Here is a 21,372-nt window from a genome sequence, read left to right on the forward strand (position 1 = left end):
ATTCTCCTCCCTCAGCTGCTAGTGCCTCTCCCCACCCCATAAATTATCTCATATTTACTTATTATATATTTTGTATACCCCCACAGTAGAATGTTAGTTCCTTGAGGGCAGGGCCTATCTACTTTGTGTCTCTGTATCCTTATTGCCTAGCACATTAGAGATGTTTAATAAATCCTTGATGCTTTTGAAACCCTACTCATCCTTTAAGAGCTAGTTCAAATGCCACCTTCTGTGATTCCCCACCTCAATTGTAAATGATCTTTCCTTTCTCTAATTTGATTATCAGCTCTATGCTGATGATTCTCAAATCTACCTATCCTATCCCAAACTCTCACTAACCTCCAATCTTGCATTTCCAACAGCCTTTCAGACATCTCAAACTAGATGTCCAGTAGATATTTTCAACCCAATATGTCCAAAACAGAACTATCTTTCCCTCAACTTCCCCACTACCACCTCATGCTTTCCCTGTCAAAAAGGGCAAAACTATCCTCCCAGGCCTCAGAACCTAGGAGTCATCCTGGACTCCTCACTATCTCTCTCACCCTCCATGTCCAAGCTATTGCCAAAGACTGTCAATTTCACCTCTGTAACATCTCTCCAATACACTCCCTTCTCTCCTCTGACCCTATCACCCCTCTAGTGCAGACTCTTATCACCTCATGCCTAGACTATTGCAATAGGCTGCAAGTGGATCTGCAGGCCTCAAGTCTCTCCCCACTCCAGTCCATCCTCTATTCAGCCACTAAATTAATTTTCTTAAAGTGCAGGTCTGATCATGTCACCCCTAATTCAATAAACTCCAGTGACTCCCTATTGCCTCCAGGATTAAATAGAAAACGCTCTGTTCAGACTTCAAAGTCCTTTATAACCTAGCCCCCTCCTACCTTTCCAATCTCCTTACAACTCACTCTTCTATACTACTCTTTCTCTGACGAAGTGACACTGGCCTCCTGGCTGCTCCATGAACATCTCTTGGCACCAGGCATTTTCTCTAGCTGTTCTCATGCCTGGAATGCCCTCCCTCCTTCTTGGCCTCCTTTTAAGTCCCAACTAAAATCCCGTCTTCTACAGGAAGCCTTCCCTTATCCCTCCTAATCCCAACGCCTTCCTTCTGTTAATTATCTCCTATTTATCCCATATATAGCTTGTTTTGTATATATCTGTTTGCATGTCATCTCTATTAGATTATAAACTTGTTGAGGGTAGGGGCTGTCTTTGCCTCTTTTTTTTATCCCCAGCACTCAGCACATTGCCTGGCACACAGAAGATACTTAATGTTTACTGACTGATTCTAACTTCAAGTAGTTCTCCGTACTTCTCCAGCTATCATTTTCTATTTTGCACTCTAGTTATTTCAGAGGTATTACTAGTTACCAAAGATTATTGTATATTTGTTTATGTGCCATATCTCCCCTGCTGGATAAGCCCTAGACCCCTCTTCTCAGAGCTTACAATCCAGCAGAGTAGATATAACAAATACATAAATATGTTACAAAAGGACCAACTGAACAAATTAACCATCAGGAATACAATAATGGCCAACTTTTAGAGTTTTTCTTTTTTCCAAAAGAATTCATCTAAATACAAGAGAAAAGCACCCAACTCTTTCCTCAAAGTTAAGCTCCTAATACCCCTCCTTTTTTTATATAAGGACATTTTCTATAATAAGATTGGCCTAGTAATGATTAACTACATGTGGCTTTTTGGGTTTATTAAAAAAGAACAAAATCAATAAACATCTATGAAGAGAAAGCCCAGGGCTGAGGACTCAAACCATCTGGACTATGCAAAAGTACAGGAAGTGATTCTTAAATTGGAGGAAACAGTACTTGGAGTCTACATGTAAAACTTAACAGAAGGGGAAGGCTGAGCAACATCAAGTCTAAACAGATTTACTCCACACTGAATACCTAAATTAGACTTCTTGCCTATTTCATTTTTTCTCTGGAGATTGGTAATGACAACATTCACTTTGGCTGCTTCTGAAGTTCAGAAAAAAGTAGAATGCCTGTTTCGTTGATTATAGAATCATCTGTTGACTAACCAAAAAAGCCCAGACGATTAGGGTCATAAAAGTTGTTCGTGTTTTGCAAAAGAATGGGTAATAGTTGCACAAACTAAAACTAAAACAGAGAAAAATTGAAAGAATTTAGGATAAGACTCGATGACATTGCCCTGGAGGAAACTCTAGCTTATATGTCTGAGAACAAGCCTCAAATCATACCCCATGAATAGCAGGCAGTCTGCAACTCTGATACTGGATTGCTTTTATCACCCCCTGGCCTTGCATTCTCCAATCGCCGAAAACTTAGAAACATAAGATCTTACAGCCAAAAGAGATCTTACAGGTCCTCTAAATCAATGATCAAATGAAGTAATATTTGTAAAGTGCTTAGCACAGTGCCTGGCACCTAGTAGGCATTTTTTAAATGCTTATTTCCTTCCCTAGACTACAATTCCCCCCCCAACCCCCCACCTTTTTACAGACAAGGAAACAGCCCTGATGAAGCAAAAATGACCTGTCCCAAATCACACAGTGAACTAGTTTGAGAGCCAGGACTAGAGCTCAGGTCATTCAACAACCAGGTGGTTAGGAAGCTGTAGGCAGAACCTATGTAACTGACCACAGCAAAAAAAATTAACTAATCATTTGCCCAAATATTTAAGTACCCAAGTGCTTAAAGTATTGTGCCAGGTGCTAGAAGACAGATGCAGCCTGAATGTCTCAAACTCTTGCCTAAAATAACTCAAGTCTAAGGACCTGGGGGAGGGAAAAGGAAAGCAGAGGTGGGAGGCTGTCAGTCAAGAGCACTTAACAGCAACGACAACTTGCTACTGCACAGTCTATATATCATAACCTGATCAGTCACTATAAGCAGTTTATCTGCACCTTATTTCCAAAAAACGTAAGATTCACTGACAGTTGGGACTATGCAATGCAAAAGTAAAGAGTTGATTCATTTTACCTGACTATATTTGTAATGAGGGTAGGCATCTATGGGGGAGATCTGGATGGTAGTGAAAGATAAGAAAAAAAAGAAAAAAGAAAAGGGCAACAATAAACACTTTAAAAATACACAAAAGAAAACGATTTTGTTACCACTCTGTTAAATTTAATAGTTTTAAAAACCTGTACATAACAAAAGTTCAAGTTTCATATGCCATTCTTTTTTGTTGTTTTTTTTTTGTTACTGAAATGTTCATGTTTGTTGATAGCTATGTTCATTAAAAAAAAATGCAACCCTCCCCCCCTCCAAAAAAAAAAACAGTAAAGTGTTTATTAGGAGGTAATCTTACAGTCATAAGTCACAAGGGGAAACAGCAAATGAGAGGGAGAAAGTCACTCTATTCTTCCACAGGGCCCTGTCCCCATATTGAAGATTTCTACTTTTCCTGTCCAGTTTTTTGATCACTCCTGCCTCGTTTATTAACTGACTAAAGCCTGTTCCTGCCACTAAGGAGCTATGGAACCTTAGAAAAGTCACCTAACCTGTTTCCTCATCTATAACATGACTGGGGGCAAGGAGAGGAACTGGAACAGTGGGACCCTAGAGAGAATTTTTGGACCTTTCCTGTCGCAACTATCTGACTTTAACAACCTCTGAATCACATTCATTTTTCTCTTTCTGTTATTCAAAGTCCCTGGTACTTTTCCCTCAAACATTTCTTCTAAGGGCAGCTTTTCCTTCCCATTCTTCTTCCTCTCTTCGACCTCAAGAGAAGCCCTCTCTCAAAGCTTAGCACACAGTGTGGCAAACACTTGAATTCTTGTTCCAGTTTTCTTAGAAGAATAATTCTTCCAGTCTTAAAGTGTTGGAACAAACTAATGAATCACCTCCCTGCGTTCCTCCAGCACACACTGTCCATTAAGGTCACATCTTTATTTCAAAATCATTCCTCCTTTCTGCCAAATGAAGTGACAAGATAAACAGTGAAATAACCAGAGACATCCAGGGCCCTTGTCTAGCTAAACTCTTAAGGCAGCAACAGGTTAATATCAGAAGGGATTTAAAACCACCACATCCTGCTCATATTCTCAAAGCAAAATTTTTCCAATACTGATCTCATGCAGGGGGAAAAAAGAGTAACATTCTCAAATAACAGCCTTAACTTGATATACCTCACCTCGAAAAAACCACAGCTGACAAAGTCCAAGGCTCTTGTTTTCAACTTGCTGAAATCCTGATTATTTAACATCCAAATCCAGGCATATGACAATCAATCCAAATATAGTACCTGGCTTCACACAAAAAAGGAAGAGGAAGCCTAAACCTCTATAACTTCTCCACATTCAGCCAAATAAAGACTCCTAAAAATCTGATAATGAATTTAACACCATTCTTACTCAGGAAACCACTGCCAGCTTCAGAGGAGCAAATTACTCAGCAAGAAGGAGAATTGCTGAACAGCTAAATTTTGTCACAGGGGTTTCTTGATTAGCTAAATAAAGTTAACTCCTATATTACCCTTTTCAAAGAACACAATTTTTGAAGTATTTTAAAGACAAAATATTCAAGTAAAACAGAAATGCTGAACATTTTTAAGTACAGCACAATACTCTTGAGGCTTGCACCAAAGGTCCCTGACACTTAATTAAAAGAGAGACTATTAGTGTTTAGTTTATTAAGCTTCTGATAGACAAAGGATCTTTTCTCCTTGCAGCTGGTTCATGCTAGACATAAACTCAAAGAACAAGTCACCCAGAAACTCATGGCTTAAAGAATCACACCCAATTTCTTTCCCACTCAACACCTCTTCCAAGGCCTCCTCAGGGCACGGAGGTGACACTGAATTCTCTAAGGCCACTAGAGCAGTGTGTAGCCCCAAAGGCATCCAGTATTAGTTCAGCAATAAACTGTCATCCAACAACCCAGACTAGCAATTGCAGAGAGGCTCAATCTCAGACCTACCACCAGTTAGTTTGAATTTCTTTGGCCACAGCAACTCATGGAAACCGTCTAAGGTGCAGAGCAAGTACCCAAGCCAATGAAATCACAAGACCCTCTGAAGTATAAAAAGCTGTTATCTACAACTGGGGCTCCAACTCTAAATTTTACATCAAGCCATAGACACTGGTTTAAAAAAAAATAAAATCAGTGCATTCTCAATATGAACCAAAGAAAAAAATCATTTTCAGTAATAGATTCCTTTAGAGCATCAGTTGGGTGTGGCAACAAGGGGACTGAGATCTGAGGGCATGAGTCATAGCCTGCCAAGCAGCTGGTTAGAGGAAGGAGGTGGCAATTTCTAATATTTATAACAAATTTAGGGGTCTTAATCAGACACTATGCAAATGGTATAGGCTAAAGGTTAGGGAAAATTCATGACACCCAGAAACCTAGTTTGTGAAACTGAATGTATAGTACAATGCTATGCATTTAGTACACTGATGAACTGAGAAGCGATATGGTCTAATAGAAAGAGCACTGGAAGGGAGTCAGGAGTTCTTGGTTCTCTAACCCCGGCTCTGCTGCTCTGTGTTATCTAAGACAAGTCATTTTCCTTTTAGGGGTCTCAGTTTCCTCACCTTTAAAATAAAGAAGTTGGACAATATGTGTTCTAGGACAAAGAAGTGGAAGAGACTTAGCAACCATCTAGTTCAGTGCTCTCATTTGAGAGATGAAGAAACCGAGAAGAGGCTGATTTACCCAAGGTCACACAGATAACCAGCGGCGCTGTTATCTAGCTAGAACTGGAACCCAGGTCTCTTAACTCCCACCCCAGGATGCTGTACAGCCTTTTTCAGCTCTGAAATTCTGTGACATTGGTGGAAGATCACAGGATAGTAAATTTCAAACTAATCAGGACCTTCAAGGTTATCTAGTCCAATAACCTCATCTATCGGATAAGGAAGCTCATCAGAGAGATCCCTGCCTGGTCCAAGGTCATAGTTTGTAAAGAGGGCCATGGTTGGATTTTGTTGTTGCTGTTCCTGTTCTTCTTTGGTCATTTCTGACTCTTCGTGACCCCATGGACCACACTGTCCACGGGGTTTCCTTGGCAAAGATACTGAAGAAGTTTGTCATTTCCTTCTCCAGTGGATTAAGGCAGCAACTTCTCCAGCACCACACAGCTAGTAAGTAACTGAGGCTGAATTTGAACTCAGGTCTTCCTGACTCCAGGCCCAGCTCTCTATCCACTGAGCCACCTAGCTGCCTCCTATGGCCGCAATGCAGGTGCTACAATTCCAAAACAATCTCTCTCCACTGTGCTACCTTCATCAGCATCAGCCAGCTCTTTAGTAAAGGTAGTCGACGTCAAACAAGACCACAACGTTCAGAAATCATCCTTAATTCCACACCTGTATCCTGTGTAGACCATAAAATAGCTATTGTCTTGGGTAGTGCTTCTGAAAGGAAAACATTCACAAAGATGTAACTGAGATCTCTAAACATAAAGCTATGTACAAACCCTTCAACAAAAGGACAGTAGCTCCTAACCAGCTCCCTTTTCTTCACTGAAAAAGAGCTTTCAAAGTTAGTGGAATGTACTTCTTTGGTAATCAGAGAAAGCTTTGACAATTGTTTCTGATGCTTGTTAAAATCTCAGGAACCCAGTCAACAAGTTAATAGACCTTAAAAGTTTATTATCAGGAAGAATCTCAATGCTAACTATGTAACTTTAAAAGGAAGTCTTATAATGCTTCTAATTGGGCTAGACAGTCCCAAGGACAAAGGGGAAAACTATCCACTAGTAATACTAAACGAGACTAATATTAGCTCATATTTAGACAGAGTTTCCATATGTATCTTTACAATCCTATGAGACAGGCAGGGCAAGGGTTATTTCCATTTTAAGTGAGCAAATTGAGATTCATAAAGGTTATTTACCCAAAGGCACACAACTACGGTGCCTGGCTAAGCTGGGACTCTAACCCAAGTCTTCTGATCACAAGGTCCAGGGGTTGTCTCCTCTATACCAGCCTACCTGTAAGTACTCAGTAAATATTTGTCAAATGTCAATGGTAAAACCCACAAAGTCCTTCTGTCGGGGATGGGGGTGATGGAAACCATTCAGTGGCTACAGGCTGAAGAGCACTGAGGTCCTTCCAAATCAGAAATTCTACAATGAATGGCAAGGCTAGGACTTGAAGCTCAATCTCCTAACTCCCAAGGTCAGTGTTCTCTCTGCTACACTCCACTGCCTCTCCAGTTCTTTCAAAAACCACTGTGTCCACCTAATGCCCAAAAGCATTAAGACATTTAAAAGTCTCATCAAGGAATCATTAAATTACCCAACTGATTAAGTTTTAAACCCAAACGATCTGGTTAGGCAAAGGATTAACTTGTGACACTGCCCAATGGAAACACTGTCTATTTAGCAGCGGTGAGGTGGAAATGCCCAAGTCACAGCAAGCCATGTGTCCAAGCTTACAGCTCACGTCAGTGACACAAGAAGCTAAAATGAAAGTGAATGAACTCGTGAGTGGCATGAGCCTGAATACAGACTCGAGCCCCGTTCCACCTACCCCAAAGTAAAAGAGAGTAAAGTAAAAAAACAGACCAAAGGGAAAGTGGTACGGCACTCAGCAGAGTTTCAGAGCCCCCTTCCTAGACAAAATATGGGGAAATGAATACACAAACAAGCCACACGGTGTGTCCCATCATGTGTCAGTCACATCACAGGCTAAGAGCTGTAAGGGCTTCTGGAAATTATCTAATCCACACCCTCCTTTTATAGGTCAGGAAACTGAAGCCCAGATCAGGAAAACTCAGTCAAGGGCGAATTACTAGTCCACAGAAGGGTCAGAACCGGAATTCAAGTCTCTCAAGTCCTCATTCAGTGCTCTTACCTCTAGACCAATCTTGCTCTATACACCATGGACATTACCCCACCCTGGTCCTACCTTTCAGCCCTACACTGTCCCCAAAGAGCTATAGAGGTTCATTTATGGCACTTTCTAACGAGAAGACATTTTCTGTTTTCAAAACAAGTTTCCATTAAGAAGGCATAATCTAAGTCTACCTTCCATTTTTTGGTGTCAAATCTCACTGCAAAGGGCAAAGTGCTGAAGACACCCAATCACATGATGGCACAGGGTAGGTAAGACGACATGAATGGTCATTTTGTATTAATGAGTAGTTTACTTTTATAATGAACTCAACTCAACCCAGCCAATTCCCTTAACTGATTCTGACATCCTACTATATGTAACCCTACTCATCCACTTTGTCAAGGTTGGAAGGTACCCTTAGAGCTAATGGACACTGGGCCTGATTCATAAAGTCATCTCCAGAAAGAAGTACGCAGTACAAAAACAGCAGAGGCAGCAAAACATAAAACCACTAGAAATCAGTAATTCACAATGTCAGAGAGGAAAGGGGCCTAAGAACTAACCCAGTTCAACCCCTTCACTTTATGGGGGAAACAGGCCTAGATCAGGGCCATGACTTGCCCAAGGTCACTTCCCCACTGTGCACCTGAGAGCCAGAAGAACCACAACCTAAGTCTTCCGACTTCCAATTCAGAACAATTCTTACTCCAGGCAATCTCCCTCACTAGACAGAACTCATCAGGGGTCATGAATCTGCAGTCACTGATGTTTCTTATGTTACATCATAAGCAAGTTAGGAAGGTCTAAGTTTTCCTTCCTGATGACTGATAAGCTGGTGCAAATAATTCATTTTGGCAACAGCAGGAACCCCTCTGGACAGGATAAACAAATCAAATCTTGCTTGGCCCCAGTAACAGGCAGCATGTCATGCAAAATATCTACTGGTGGCTTCGCAGGACATTCTGTGGAAATGCTAACTTATATCAAGTAGACAAACACATGACAACAGAGCAAGTAGTTCTATGACAAAGCAAACAGAAATGAGTATGGAAGAGGGTGTTAATGATTTATAGGTTTGGGTTATTGATATGTATTTTGCTAATATTACATTCACCAGTTTAACACCCAGTGAGTTATGATTATCATCCACTTGAGACTAAGATGTTAGTGAATAGGCAGGTTTCTAACATTTTTTTTAGAATGTGACACTCATTTGCTTGCCAGCTCAAAGATTTTACAAGTTGAGATCTAGTTACATTGCTTCCAATGAGCAAGAAGATTGTACTTACTTTTTAACATTCGCCTCCCCATTGGGGATCCTTCGTAACTTTTTCTTTTTGAGGATTTTCACAGCTCTTCGGCATAGGGTTTCAGAGTCCAGCATCTCCTTCACTTTCCCATAAGATCCTTCTCCTAGCAAATCCCCCATCAGGTATTTGCCAATGAGTTTGGCTCTTTTTCGTCTTGGCTGGTAGATGACCTCCGTGGAGTCTATTCGGTGGATAAATGTGTCCATACCCACAGACATCAGTTCACTTTCTGTAAACATGCCCAACTGCTGTGGTTCTGCCAAATCCATCCTGGATTAAACTCCTTAACCAGGTTTCCTTAGACACACCAGGATCCCTTAATCCAATCTTGAGTTCTTGGTTTTCCCAACTTTTCTTCTCAAAACAAAACAAAAAAAAAAAAAAGAAGAGGAAAAAAAAACCCAACTCTTCCAAAGATTGTACTAACGTAATTCAGTAGTCCCTGAAAAGGGTCTAATGCACCCCAAGTGCCTGGCTTTCAAGCAAAAAATAAAAAACAAAAAAACATCAAGCACTTTTGCTCAGGCACCTGGCTTGTTTTTGACCCGGTCTCACTGCTTTGGCTCAGCCAGGTCTCCTCACTCACTGCTGGCCCTAAAAAGGCCCAGGTTGGGTTCTTAAGTGCTAGGTCATTCTCTAGGACTTTAGACCCTTGGACAAATACAGAAGGAAAGTGAAGTCTTTTCAGGACTTTCCATTACCACTGTGTCATGGCTCCCAAATACAAACTGGGATCAGCAGTCAGAACGCAGGACTGTTGCACCTTGAAACCCAAACTCGACCCCCTTTAAAAATAAACTGATGGTGGAAATTTGATTGCTTGAGTTTCCTCTATTGAATATCAATCTCTTGTCCCACTCCCTCTGCCCCCCAACACACACACACACACAAACACACAGGCTCCTCCCCTATGTCTACCAAAAGTTCAAAGCCCTCTACACTTATCAAGGTTTCACAGGGGGCATCCCTTCACCCAGAGTGTTCCAATTCCTCCCACCGTTTCCCTCCCAAAAGGTCCCCTACTGCCAGTCCCCAAAGGTCAATGTGAAGACACTGATCCTGGGGAGCCTCCACCAAAGAGCTCCTGGAAAGAGATCTGAGAAGTTTTCCTTCCTTCCCACCCACCCCGCTCCAGGGGAAATCCCTCCCTTTAATAAATAAACCCGGGAGGAACGGGATGGCAACAAACTAACCCAATCCCAGTTTTCTCGGTCCCCTCCCCAAAAAAGTGACAGGTAGAGAGGAGTACCCCACTCCTCCCAAAGGGAAAAAATTGATTAGGAGGAAGGAGAGGGCAAACTAAACCTCTACAAAAGTGGGGGTGCTAAAGGCTACCTACTGACCCCACAAGCCTTTTAAAAACAGAAACAAAGAACAAGTTGGGGGCGCGGGGCTGGGGAGGGGAAGAAGTAAACTTAAAAGGAGGGTTCTCACGCCCCCCCCCCACTCCTCCTTCCCTCTGCTCCCGAGATCTCCAAGCGCTGTCCTTTGCCAGTTCCCCTCCGCACGTCCCGGGAAGGCTCTCGGTGGCGGGGGCTGCGGGGGTCACCACTGCTCCCTCGCTTCCCCCGAAGGTAACGGGCGGGGGGCTGGGGGGAAGGGGCTGGGGCCCCGGGGCCCCTGGACGAGCCGCCCCCTCCCCCCAACCCTCCGAGTCCCGGGCAGCCCGGGACCGGGCCGGGCCGGGGCTCGGCTGCCTCTCCGGACCGGGCTCGGTGAGGGCGGGTTCCGCACCACAGGCCGCCTCCGCCGCCGCCGCTCCCCCACAGCCGGGCCCCGCGCGGGGCAGCTCTGAGGAGGCCGGGCGGCCCTGGGCCCATCCAACGCGGCCCAGTCGGCACCGGGCCCGCTGCGCACCAGACAGCTAAGGAGGCAGGAGGGAGCAGCCGGCGCCCGGGCTCGGTTCCCCCGGCGTCCCCGCCTCACTTCAGAGCGCTCCGGGCGGCCGCCTCCCCCTTCCGCACCCGACACGCCGCCGCCATCTTGTTTACCTCCCTCCCCCCGGCCCTCCTTGGCGCCGCCGCCGCTGCTGCCGCCGCCGCCGTACGCCCCGCCCCCCGCGCGCGCCCGGCCGCCGGCGTGAGCGGCCGTTGGCTGGCGCCGAGGGGCCCCCACCCTGCTGCCCAGGGCGATTGGACGGTTTGGACCGGAGCGGGCTCCGAAGCGGGGATTGGTTCCCGAAGGGAACCGCCCTAGAGGGTGGAGCGCGATCTCTGATTGGTCAGGGGAGGGACCCATTCTGAGGAGAGGGCGGGGAGCGGCCCACGGAAGGGAAGGATGCGGGATGGACACTCCAAAGGGGGAGGGGGAGGGGGAGGTTAAGTGGAATTGGGGGCGTGGCCAGAAAGCCCAGCTCAGAGGGCAGGTGGCTAAAAAACAGTTCACGGGATTTACAGCTGGAGAGTGGACTATCCTAGAGACGTCTAAGCCTCTTACTTTACAGATGGGGAAACTGAGGCCCAGATAGGGGAAGGGAAGTCATTAGCAGGGCTAGGGCATGAACTCAAGTCCTCTGACTCCAAATCCGTGCTCTTTACACCCACTCACCCCTAGGCTACTTCTCACAACCTCTTTTTAAACCCAGAAAGGCTAATCGACTGGCCTATAATTAGATGAACAGCAAACATCATAGACCTTAGGGGCAGACCAGTCCAGCCCTGAACTATACAGATGAGGAACTGAAATCCAGAAGAGACAAATCGACACGCGCAAGGTCACATCGCTAATCAGTAGCCTCGCTGGGATCTGAACCCAGGTCCCTAACCTCCTCATCCAGCTTTCATTTTACCAGCCCCTTTTGTGGGAGTGGAGGTGGCACTGAAGTGGAGAAAGCTCTCTGCTCAGCAGCTTTAGCCTCAACCCACTGGCTGCACTGCTGATCCCAGGCCGGTTACCTGCGGTTCTGCGCTTGCCTTGGGACAAATCCTACTAGGACCATGTAAGCCTCTTCTGCTGTGTTTGGGGGCTGTGAGGAGTTAGCACTTGGATTGCAGTGGGGGACAGGGAGAGCCAGGAATGGAGCACTCGCCAGCTCACCTGTTTACCTGGGGAGGAGCGAGCCCAGCTGAGCTTCGATTTAAAGAGGACCCAGAAGCCCAACCAATTCTTCATTTCCCACCAGATACACTGCTAGGTTTTGACCGCACCACCCACCACCATGCCCAGCTGGGTTCCCTCAGCTATCATCTCTTCCTTTTCAGCTTCCTTCCGCCCATTAGATTGTAAACACCTTGAGGGCAGGGACTGTCTTATTTGTATTCCCAGTGCCTGGCCCACAGCAGGTACCTTAACAATGTTTATTGTATTATAGTACTTAGTACGGTGTTGGGCACAGATTTAGGAACACTCAGAGAACAGTGGCGGGATTAGGGCTGTAAGCAGCTAGGCTGCTCATCTTAATTCTGAGATTTTCTTCCTCCATCCCAATGGTTTGGTTTAACAGGCTCTGTAAAGGTGAGGGCACACACCTCCCTCTGGAGACCACTGCTCTCGGTCATCAGAGGCCCTTCACTCCACTCTACGTTTGTCAAAGGGAGGTGACAACTGCCAGCTGATACAGAAATGTTGGGCTGTTTGACCCAGAAATACCACTACTAGGTCTGTAATCCAAAGAGATCAAAGAAAAAGGGAAAGGACCTATATGTACAAAAATATTTATAGCAGCTCTTTTGTGGTGGCAAAGAATTGAAAACTGAGGGGATGCCCATCAATTGGGGGAATGGCTGAACAAGTTGTTATGGTATGTGACTATGATGGAATACTACTGTGAAGGAAGAAGTGATGAGCAGGCAGATTTCAGAAAAACCTGGGAAGATTTACATGAACTGATGAAAAATGAAATGAGCAGAACCAGTAGAACATTGTACACAGTAGCAGCAATGATCAACTGTGAATGACTTCCCTATTCTCAGCAATACAATGATCCAAGACAATTCCAAAGGACTTATGATGAAAAATGATATCTACCTCCAGAGAAAGAACTGACTGGGTCTGAATGCAAATCAAAACATACTTTTTTTTACTTTCTTTTTTTCTCCATTTTAGGGGTGGTTTTTCTTCTGTGTTCTCTTCTGCAACATGGCTAATGTGGAAATATATTTTGCATGACTGCACATGTATAGTCTATATCAAATTGTTTGCCTTCTCAACGAAGGGGAGGAGAGGAAAAGAGATTTTGGAACTCAAAAAAAATTTTAAGTGAATGTTAAAAATTGATTTTACATGTAATTGGAAAAAATAAATTTAAAAAAAAGAATGTTGGGATGTTTTACTTTTATTTTTGTTTTTTACTTTTCCTTGTATGCCAAATGCACGTAGCACAGTACCTGGGAAATTGTAGGTACTTAAAAAATGTTTGTTGACTGACTGGGCTGAGACTAGGCTCTTATGTGATCTCAGGCACCCAATGTACTATAGAGTAAAGAGACCTAGATTTAGAGTCAAAGAAACTGAATTTAAATTCTGGCTAGATGGTGCAATGGTTAGAGCACTGGTCTGGGAGTTAGGAATAACTGAGTTCAAACATGGCCTCTGACTCTTACTAGCTGCGTGGCCCTGGCAAGTCACTTAACCTCTGTCTGCCTCAGTTGCCTTAACTGTAAAATGGAGACAATAAGAGCACCTATCTCCCAGGGTTTTTGTGAGGATCAAATGAGGTCATATTTGTAAAGCACAATGTCTGACATACAGTAGGTGCTATATAAATGCTAGCTGCTGTTGTTGTTACTGCCCCTGTGACCTGAGCACAGGGCCATCTCCAGTCGTCCTAATCTATATCTTGCCACTGAACCCAGATGGCTCCAGAGGAGAAAGTGAGGCTGGTGACTCTGCACAGCCCTGCCTCACTGAAATCCGATTTACTCGCATGTCAGGCATCACCTTCCTGATGTCACAGTCCTCTTCGAGAATGAAGGACAAACAACAACGTGACCTTGGGCAGCTCACATGCCTTCACTGGGCCCTAGTTTCCCCATCTGTAAAATGAGGTGATTGGAAGAGATGACTTACTAAAATTCTTTCCAGTTCTACATGTGACTTGCCAAGCTTCCAGTACTAAATCTATGAGCCTTCAAACCTTTTCTGGGCCTTTGTTTCCTCACCTGTAATTTAAGGAGGCTAGACTAGATGACCTCTAAGGTCCCTCTCTTCTCTGACATTCTATGCCCTTTATTTAAGGGCCATTATGATTTAACCCTCCCTGCTCTACTTTAATTCAAGAAACATTAATTGTCACTTACCCTGTACAAGATACTACGCCCAGAGATGGAGATTCAAACCAAAACAAACACAATTCTTGCCCCTAAGAAGCTTATGTAATACCATTATATCATTGCATGCTACGTTATGTACTGTATGCTACAAAGAAGCTATGGGCACTGAAACACTTGGATCTGTAAAGGGATGCTGATCTCATTGATGTGGGAACTCCCTCTAGTGAAGCCTATTAGAGTGCATCTCTACCTTCTCATGCTGGGCACCCCCCTCATATCTATTTCCTCCCATAAATCCTCACCAGGGGCTCCACCTAGGTGGATGCTTTTTTCTATATTTTGTGACTTGATATTGGTACTAATGGAGTCACCCCAAACCCTGTTCTTTGGTTTCACTGTGATCTCCAATTCCCCAACTCCTCAGTGCTTTCCCAGGCATCACCCCTGCACTGACTACACACTCCTTCCCCACCTTGACCCCTTGGTAAACCCCATTCACCAGTTCAATTCCACATTGTCCTCTTGAGTCCCTTGTCCCCTTATCCTATTGCCCATCTTGGCTTGGCTGAAAAAATGGAGGGATTTGCTGAAAGCTCCCTCTTCTCCCCTCCTTATCTCTTATCACCCAGATGCCTCATGCCGCTACCTCCCCCTTCAGCTCTGTCTCACATAGGTGGGGCCTTCTCCATGCCAAGGCAAACATCTCCACGTGCAAAAGTATTCCCATGCAATCGATCAACATTTATTAGGCACCTACTATGTGCCAGGCACTGTACAAAGCACTGTTCCATTCCATCTTTTCTAGCAGATTGCCCTTTCCACCATCCTCATCCTCTCCCTTAACTTCAGTCTGTCCTTATGTACTGGCTCCTTCCATATTGCCTACAAATGTCTCCTCCATCCAAAACACCCCCCCCAAAAAAAACCTCACTTGATCCATCTGTCCCTGCAAGCTATCCCATCTCTCTTCTGTCTTCTGTGGTTAACCTCCTTGGGGAAAGACCCCATGACGTTTACAGTAGGCGACTCCACTTTCTTTCTTCTCACTCTGTTTTCAACTCTACAATCTGGCTTCAGATCACAGCACTCAACCACACCTGCTATCTCCAAAGTTACCAATCAGATCTGAAATGGCCTTTTTTCAGTCCTCATCTTCCTTGAACTCTCTGCCACCTTGGACACTGTCAGTTACTCTCTTCTCCTTGATACCCTTTTGTCTCTGCGTTTCTGTGCCACTTCTATCCTGATTCTCCTCCTACCTCTCTGGTCTCTCCTTTGCTGGATCTTAGTCTGGGATACATCTGCTAAAGGTGGGTGTCTTCCAGGGTTCTATCCTGGACCCTCTTCTCTTCTCCCTCTATACTATTTCCCTTGGTGCTCTCCTAAGCTCCCATGGTTTCAATTATTATCTCTATGCTGAAGATTCTTAGATCTGCTTATCCAGCCTTAACCACCATATTTAGATCTCCAATTGCCTATTAGATACCTCAAAGTGGATATCCCCTAGACATCTTGAGCTCAAAATGTCTAAAACTGAACTCACTATCTTTCCCATAACTTCCAAAATTCCCTTTCACTATCTAGGGCACCACCATCCTTTCAGTTACCCAGGCTCACAAGTTAGCTGGCATCCTCATCTCCTCCCTCTCATCCCTCATAACTAATCTGTCACAAACTGTTGGTTTTACTTCTGCTACATCTTTCATATTTGACCTTTTCTTTCTTCTGACACTGCCACCACTGTTGTTTGGGCCTTTGTCCCCTCGATCCTGGACCATAGCAGTGGTCTGTTGCTTGGTCTCCCTGTCTCAGGTTTTTCCCCACTCCAGTCCTTTATCCTCTCAGGTAACAAATTAATCTTTTTTTGTTTGTTTGTTTGTTTTTTTGTGAGGCAAGGGGGTTAAGTGACTTGCCCAGGGTCACACAGCTAGTAAGTGTTGAGTATCTGAGGTCGAATTTGAACTCAGGTCCTCCTGACTCCAGGGTCAGAGCTCTATCCACTACACCACCTAGCTGCCCCTCAAATTAATCTTTCTAAAGTGCAGATCTCAGGGGCAGCTAGGTGGCAGAGTAGATAGAGCTCTGGCCTTGGAGTCAGGAGGACCTGAGTTCAAATTCGACCTCAGACACTCAACACTTACTAGCTGTGTGACCCTAGGCAAGTCACTTAACCCCAATTGCCTCACCAGAAAAAAAATTAAAAATAAAGTGCAGATCTAACTATGTCACCCTGCCCCCATTCAATAAGCTTCAGTGGCTCCCTGTCACCTCCAGGATCAAATATAAAATCTTCTGTCTGGCATTCAGAGCTCTTTACTCTCTGACCCCTTTCTACTTTTCCAGTTTTCTTATACTTTAATGCTCCTCCACATACTCTGATATCTAATAACACCAGCCTCCTTTCTTTTACCGGAATAAGACACTCACTGCATCTCCAGACTCCAGGCATTTTTACTGACTATCCTCCAATGCCTAGAATACTCTCCCCTCCTCATCTCCACCTGCCAGCTTCCCTGGCTTCTTTCAAGTCCCAGTTAATATCCCATTATATACAAGAATGCCAGCACCTTCCCTCTGTTGATTAAATACAATTTATCCTGTTCGGATGTTGTTTGTATGGAGTTGTTTGCATGTTGTCTCCTGCATTGGACTGTAAGCTCCTTGAGAGCAAGGACTGTCTTTTGTCTTTCTTTGTTTTCCCAAAGTTTAACACAGTGCCTGGAATGTAGTAGGCTCTTAATAAATACTATATGGACTGATATATGATGGACTGATAGAGAAGGATGTCCATTGTGTATTCCATGATTTGTTATTGTTGATCAGTCACATCTAAATCTTTGTGACCCCATTTGGGGTCTTCTTGTCAGAGATACTGGAGAGGTCTGCCAATTCCTTTTCCAGCTCATTTTACAGATGAGGAAACTGGGGCAAACAGAGTTAAGTGACTTGACCAGGTGAAGTGTCTGAGGCCAGATTTGAACTCGGGAAGATGAGTCTTGGTGACTTCAGGCCAGGGACTCTAACCAACTGTACCATCTACGTGTCTGAATTCTCCCATGATAGTTTAATAAATGCTTGTTGATTTCACTCATTTGAAACTGCTCTCCCCCAAATCACCAATGTTCTCTTAATTGCCACTTCTAATGACCTTTTCTCAATCCTTATCCTTCTTTTCCTGTCTCCAACTTTTGACACTGTTGACCACCCTCTCCTTCCATATACTCTCTCCTATCTGGGTTTCAATGACACAGTTTATCTTTCTCCTCCTACTTGTCTGACTGCTCCTTCTTAGTTTCTTTTGCTGACTCATCATCCTTGTCACACTTCCTAGCTGTGGGTATCCCCCAACACTCTGTCCAGAGCCCTTTTCTCGTTATACCTTCTCACCTGGTAACCTCATCAACTCCCGTGGGTTCAATTACCACTTCCATATAGATGACTTCTGGATTTATATATCCATCCCTAGTCTCTCTCAAATTCCAATTCCAAATCACAAATTGCCTTTTTGATTTTTCAAATTAGATGTTCAATAAATATCATAAACTCAGCACATACAAAACAGAACTTCTTAGGGCAGCTAGGTGGCGCAGTGGATAGAGTACCAGCTCTGGAGTCAGGAAGACCTGAGTTCAAATCTGGCCTCAGACACATAACACTTACTAGCTGTGTGACTGGGTAAGTCACTTAACCCCAACTGCCTCTTCAAAAAAAAAAACAAAAAAAAAACCACAGAACTTCTTGATACTTGTTTGATCCTGGGCAAATCAGTTAATTTCCCTCAGTCTCAGTTTCCTCAGTTGTAAAACAGAAATAATAACACCTCCCTCACAAGATGTTATGAGGATAAAATGAGATAATATATGCAAAGCTATATAAATATTACCTGTCATTGTTGTCATAGTCATCATCTTTTTTTTTTTTTTTTTTTTTTGGCAAGGCAATCGAGGTTAAGTGACCTGCCCAGGGTCACACAGCTAGTAAGTGTTATGTGTCTGAGGCCAAATTTGAACTCAGGACCTCCTGATTGCAAGGCCACCACCTAGCTCTTCATCACCATCTTTCCCCCAAATCTCACCTTTCTCCTGCACTTACCTATTACTGTCAAGGCCACCCCCACCCTTCCACTCACTCAGATTCCCAACCGTGGTGTTCTCCTGGCCTCCTCCCCCACCCCTTATCCCATGTGTCTGATCAGTTGCCACACCATCCTGTCTCCCCAACATCTCTCACGTCTGTCCCTTCTCTCTGCTAACACAGCCGCTACCCCCTAATTCAGGCCCTCCTCATCACCTCTGCCTTACATTACTGTAATCACTGCCTAGTTGGCCTCCCTGCCTCCAATCTCCTCAGCTGAATCTGTCTTCCACACAGCTGCCAAAGTGGTTTTCTCTTTTTTTTCTTTTTTTTTTTTTAGGCAATTGGGGTTAAGTGACTTGCCCAGGGTCACACAGCTAGTAAGTGTCAAATGTTTGGTCTGAGGCTGGATTTGAACTCAGGTACTCCTGACTTCAGGGCCGGTGTGCTATCCACTGTGCCACCTAGCTGCCCCCAAAGTAGCTTTTCTAAGCTGTAGTAGCTCTGACTAGGACATCCCTCCCCACTACCAATAAACTCCAAGAGTTCCTTATTATTTCAAGGGTCAAATATAAACTATGTGGGCAGCTAGGTGGCGCCATAGTGCACAGAGTGATAGGCATGGAGTCAGAAAGACTCATCCTCCTGAGTTCAAATGTGACCTCAGACCAAACACTTGACACTTACTAGCTGTGTGACCCTGAGCAAGTCACTTAACTCTGCCTCAGTTTCCTCCTCTGTAAAATGAGCTAGAGAAGGAAATGGCAAACCACTCCAGTATCTTTGCCAAGAAAACTCCAAATGGGGTCATGAAGGGTCAGACATGACTGAAAAAATGACTGAACAATGAACTATGTATCCGGTTTGGCATTTAAAGCTCTTTACAGGCTGGCACCCTACCTTCCCAACCTTATTGCATGTCATTCCTTTCCACTTACTCTATGGACTAGCCCAGGGGTGAGGAACCTATGGCCTTGAGGCCACATGTGGCCTTTGAGGTCCTTGGGTGCAGCCCTTTGACTGAGTCCAAGTTTTATAGAACAAATCCTTTTATTAAGGGGATTTGTTCTGTGAAATTTGGATTCAGTCAAAGGCCGCACTTGAGGACCTAGAGGGCCACTTGTGGCCTCAAGGCCATAGGTTCCCCACCCCTGTTCTATCCTTACTGGCCTACAAATGATTTCCTGTCCTATCTCTGGGGTTTTGCACTAACTGTCCTCAATGCCTAGACCGTTCCCCCTTCTTACCTGCACCTCTTAAAATCTCTAGTTTCCTTCAAAACTCAGCTGGAGCTTTGCCTTCTACAGGAAGCCTTTCCTCACTGTATCCCCCACCCCCAAAGCTACTATTCCCCTTCCTTTCAAAACAATAATTATTTCATTTAATCTTCACCATAGCCCTAGGAGGTAGGTGTTATTATTGCCCCCATTTTACAGATGAGGAAACTGAGGCAAATAGCTGTTAAGTGATTTGCCCAAGGTCACATGGCTAATAAGTGTCTAAAGCCACTCTTGAACTCGGGTCTTCTTGACTCCAAGTCCAGGGTTCTATCCACTGCACTACCTAACGGCCTTCAGAACTACATTATGTGCCTTTATATTTATTCTGCACATACTTAAATACATGCCATGCCTTGTCACATATGTAGACATAAACCCCTGATGGTTCAGTTCATTTACTTTTGTCTCCGTTCCCCTTAGCATTGTGCCTGGCATATAGTAGGCACCTAGTAAATGTTGTTTTTCTTGTTGTTGAGTGATGTGTGACTAGCTCACCTCCTTTTCCAGTCAGACCTTCCTCTTATGATGCCCATTAGTCCCTTCTGTGCAGTTCCTCATTGGTAAGACACAACTGGCTAGTCACCCCACCCCCATCTCCCCTACCCCTCCCTGCCTGCCCCCCCTACGCACCTCTCGGTGGCATTTCCAGGGACCTACAATTTCAGTGCTTCAGAAGTCTTGGGTTCCCATAGCTCACAATCCTCTAGCATCATCAGGAGAATTCTGATGTTTTGGGTTTGTTTTCTTTGTAAAAGATGAACTTTTGTGAGAGAGAGACAGAGAGACACAGAGGGAGAGAGAGAGAGAGGGAGAGAGAGAGAGGCTTTTGGTAATTGACAGCCCCGGAGTGTGCTGGGTCACTTCCCAGAGGAAAGCTAGCACATTGCTATTTCTCCTGTTCAGTTCTAAGCCGTATTCTTTGTCCATCAATGATGACATGTGTCTGAAAAGGACAAGATGAGTAAGACCAGGAGAATAAAATGCTCTAAGGAAATTTGAGGAGAGACGGGGACCTCCGCTGGTGGAATCTTGGAAGATTTAATGAAGGCAGGAGCACCCACCTGAACTGGCCTTCTAAGTTCTAAGTTTCCTCTCTTATTGGACTTACTCCAACTTCCCTTTGATGTGAAACCCACAAGCAACCTCCTCAGGACCTTGCCCTCCTCTGCCCCATCCTGACTGCTGCATTTACCCAGATCCCAATGGGCTTTTTTGGGTTAGGATGGGGGACCATTCTCTTCCATCTACCCCTGCTCCCATTACCCAGTCCCCACAAAGTGCCTGATGCCCCCTCCCTATTGGATGCTGGACTCCCACTGGAGGTAACCCAGTGCCACGATCACTACCTCTTCCTAACAGTCATTGGTCAAAATTGGGTTCTCATACCACTTGGACAAGCAAGGGAGTTCCCAGCTATAATCCGCCACCAGGCCTTCCCATGTGGCCTTTCTCTAAGCCCTCCAGAACCTCAGATATTGCCAGCTGACCTGCCTTTTCACCCTTAGGACTCCTCAAGGCTTGTCATCCACCCTGGGAGTGTATTGCAATGACTATTGGGCCTTTCCATCTGCCCTGCTGCTGCACCATCTTGCTTTTCTATTTATATCCGTAGCACTTGGTACATAGTAAATGCTTAGCAAAATCTTTTCCGATCCTTATACTATAGAGAGAGTTGATCTGTTTAACAGGGGATCCCCATTCCTGATTTAGAATGTGTTTCA

At 44.6% G+C, this 21,372-nt stretch overlaps 1 protein-coding gene across 2 annotated transcripts in view; it reads right to left on the reverse strand.

The window, feature by feature from the left end:
• STK11 (serine/threonine kinase 11) overlaps window positions 1-10,680 on the reverse strand; it is a 183,437-nt gene extending 172,757 nt beyond the window's left edge. For both annotated transcript variants that reach the window (XM_027853086.1, XM_027853085.1), the window contains exon 1: window positions 9,067-10,680. In XM_027853086.1, the coding sequence (XP_027708887.1) occupies window positions 9,067-9,356 (290 nt within the window). In that variant the 5' untranslated portion in view covers window positions 9,357-10,680. The remainder of the gene's footprint in view (window positions 1-9,066) is intronic.
• Between the last annotated feature and the right edge of the window lie 10,692 nt (window positions 10,681-21,372).

This window comes from Vombatus ursinus, unplaced genomic scaffold, assembly GCF_900497805.2.
Source record: "Vombatus ursinus unplaced genomic scaffold, bare-nosed wombat genome assembly UNPS02009918.1, whole genome shotgun sequence".
Taxonomy (NCBI): Eukaryota; Metazoa; Chordata; class Mammalia; order Diprotodontia; family Vombatidae; genus Vombatus; species Vombatus ursinus.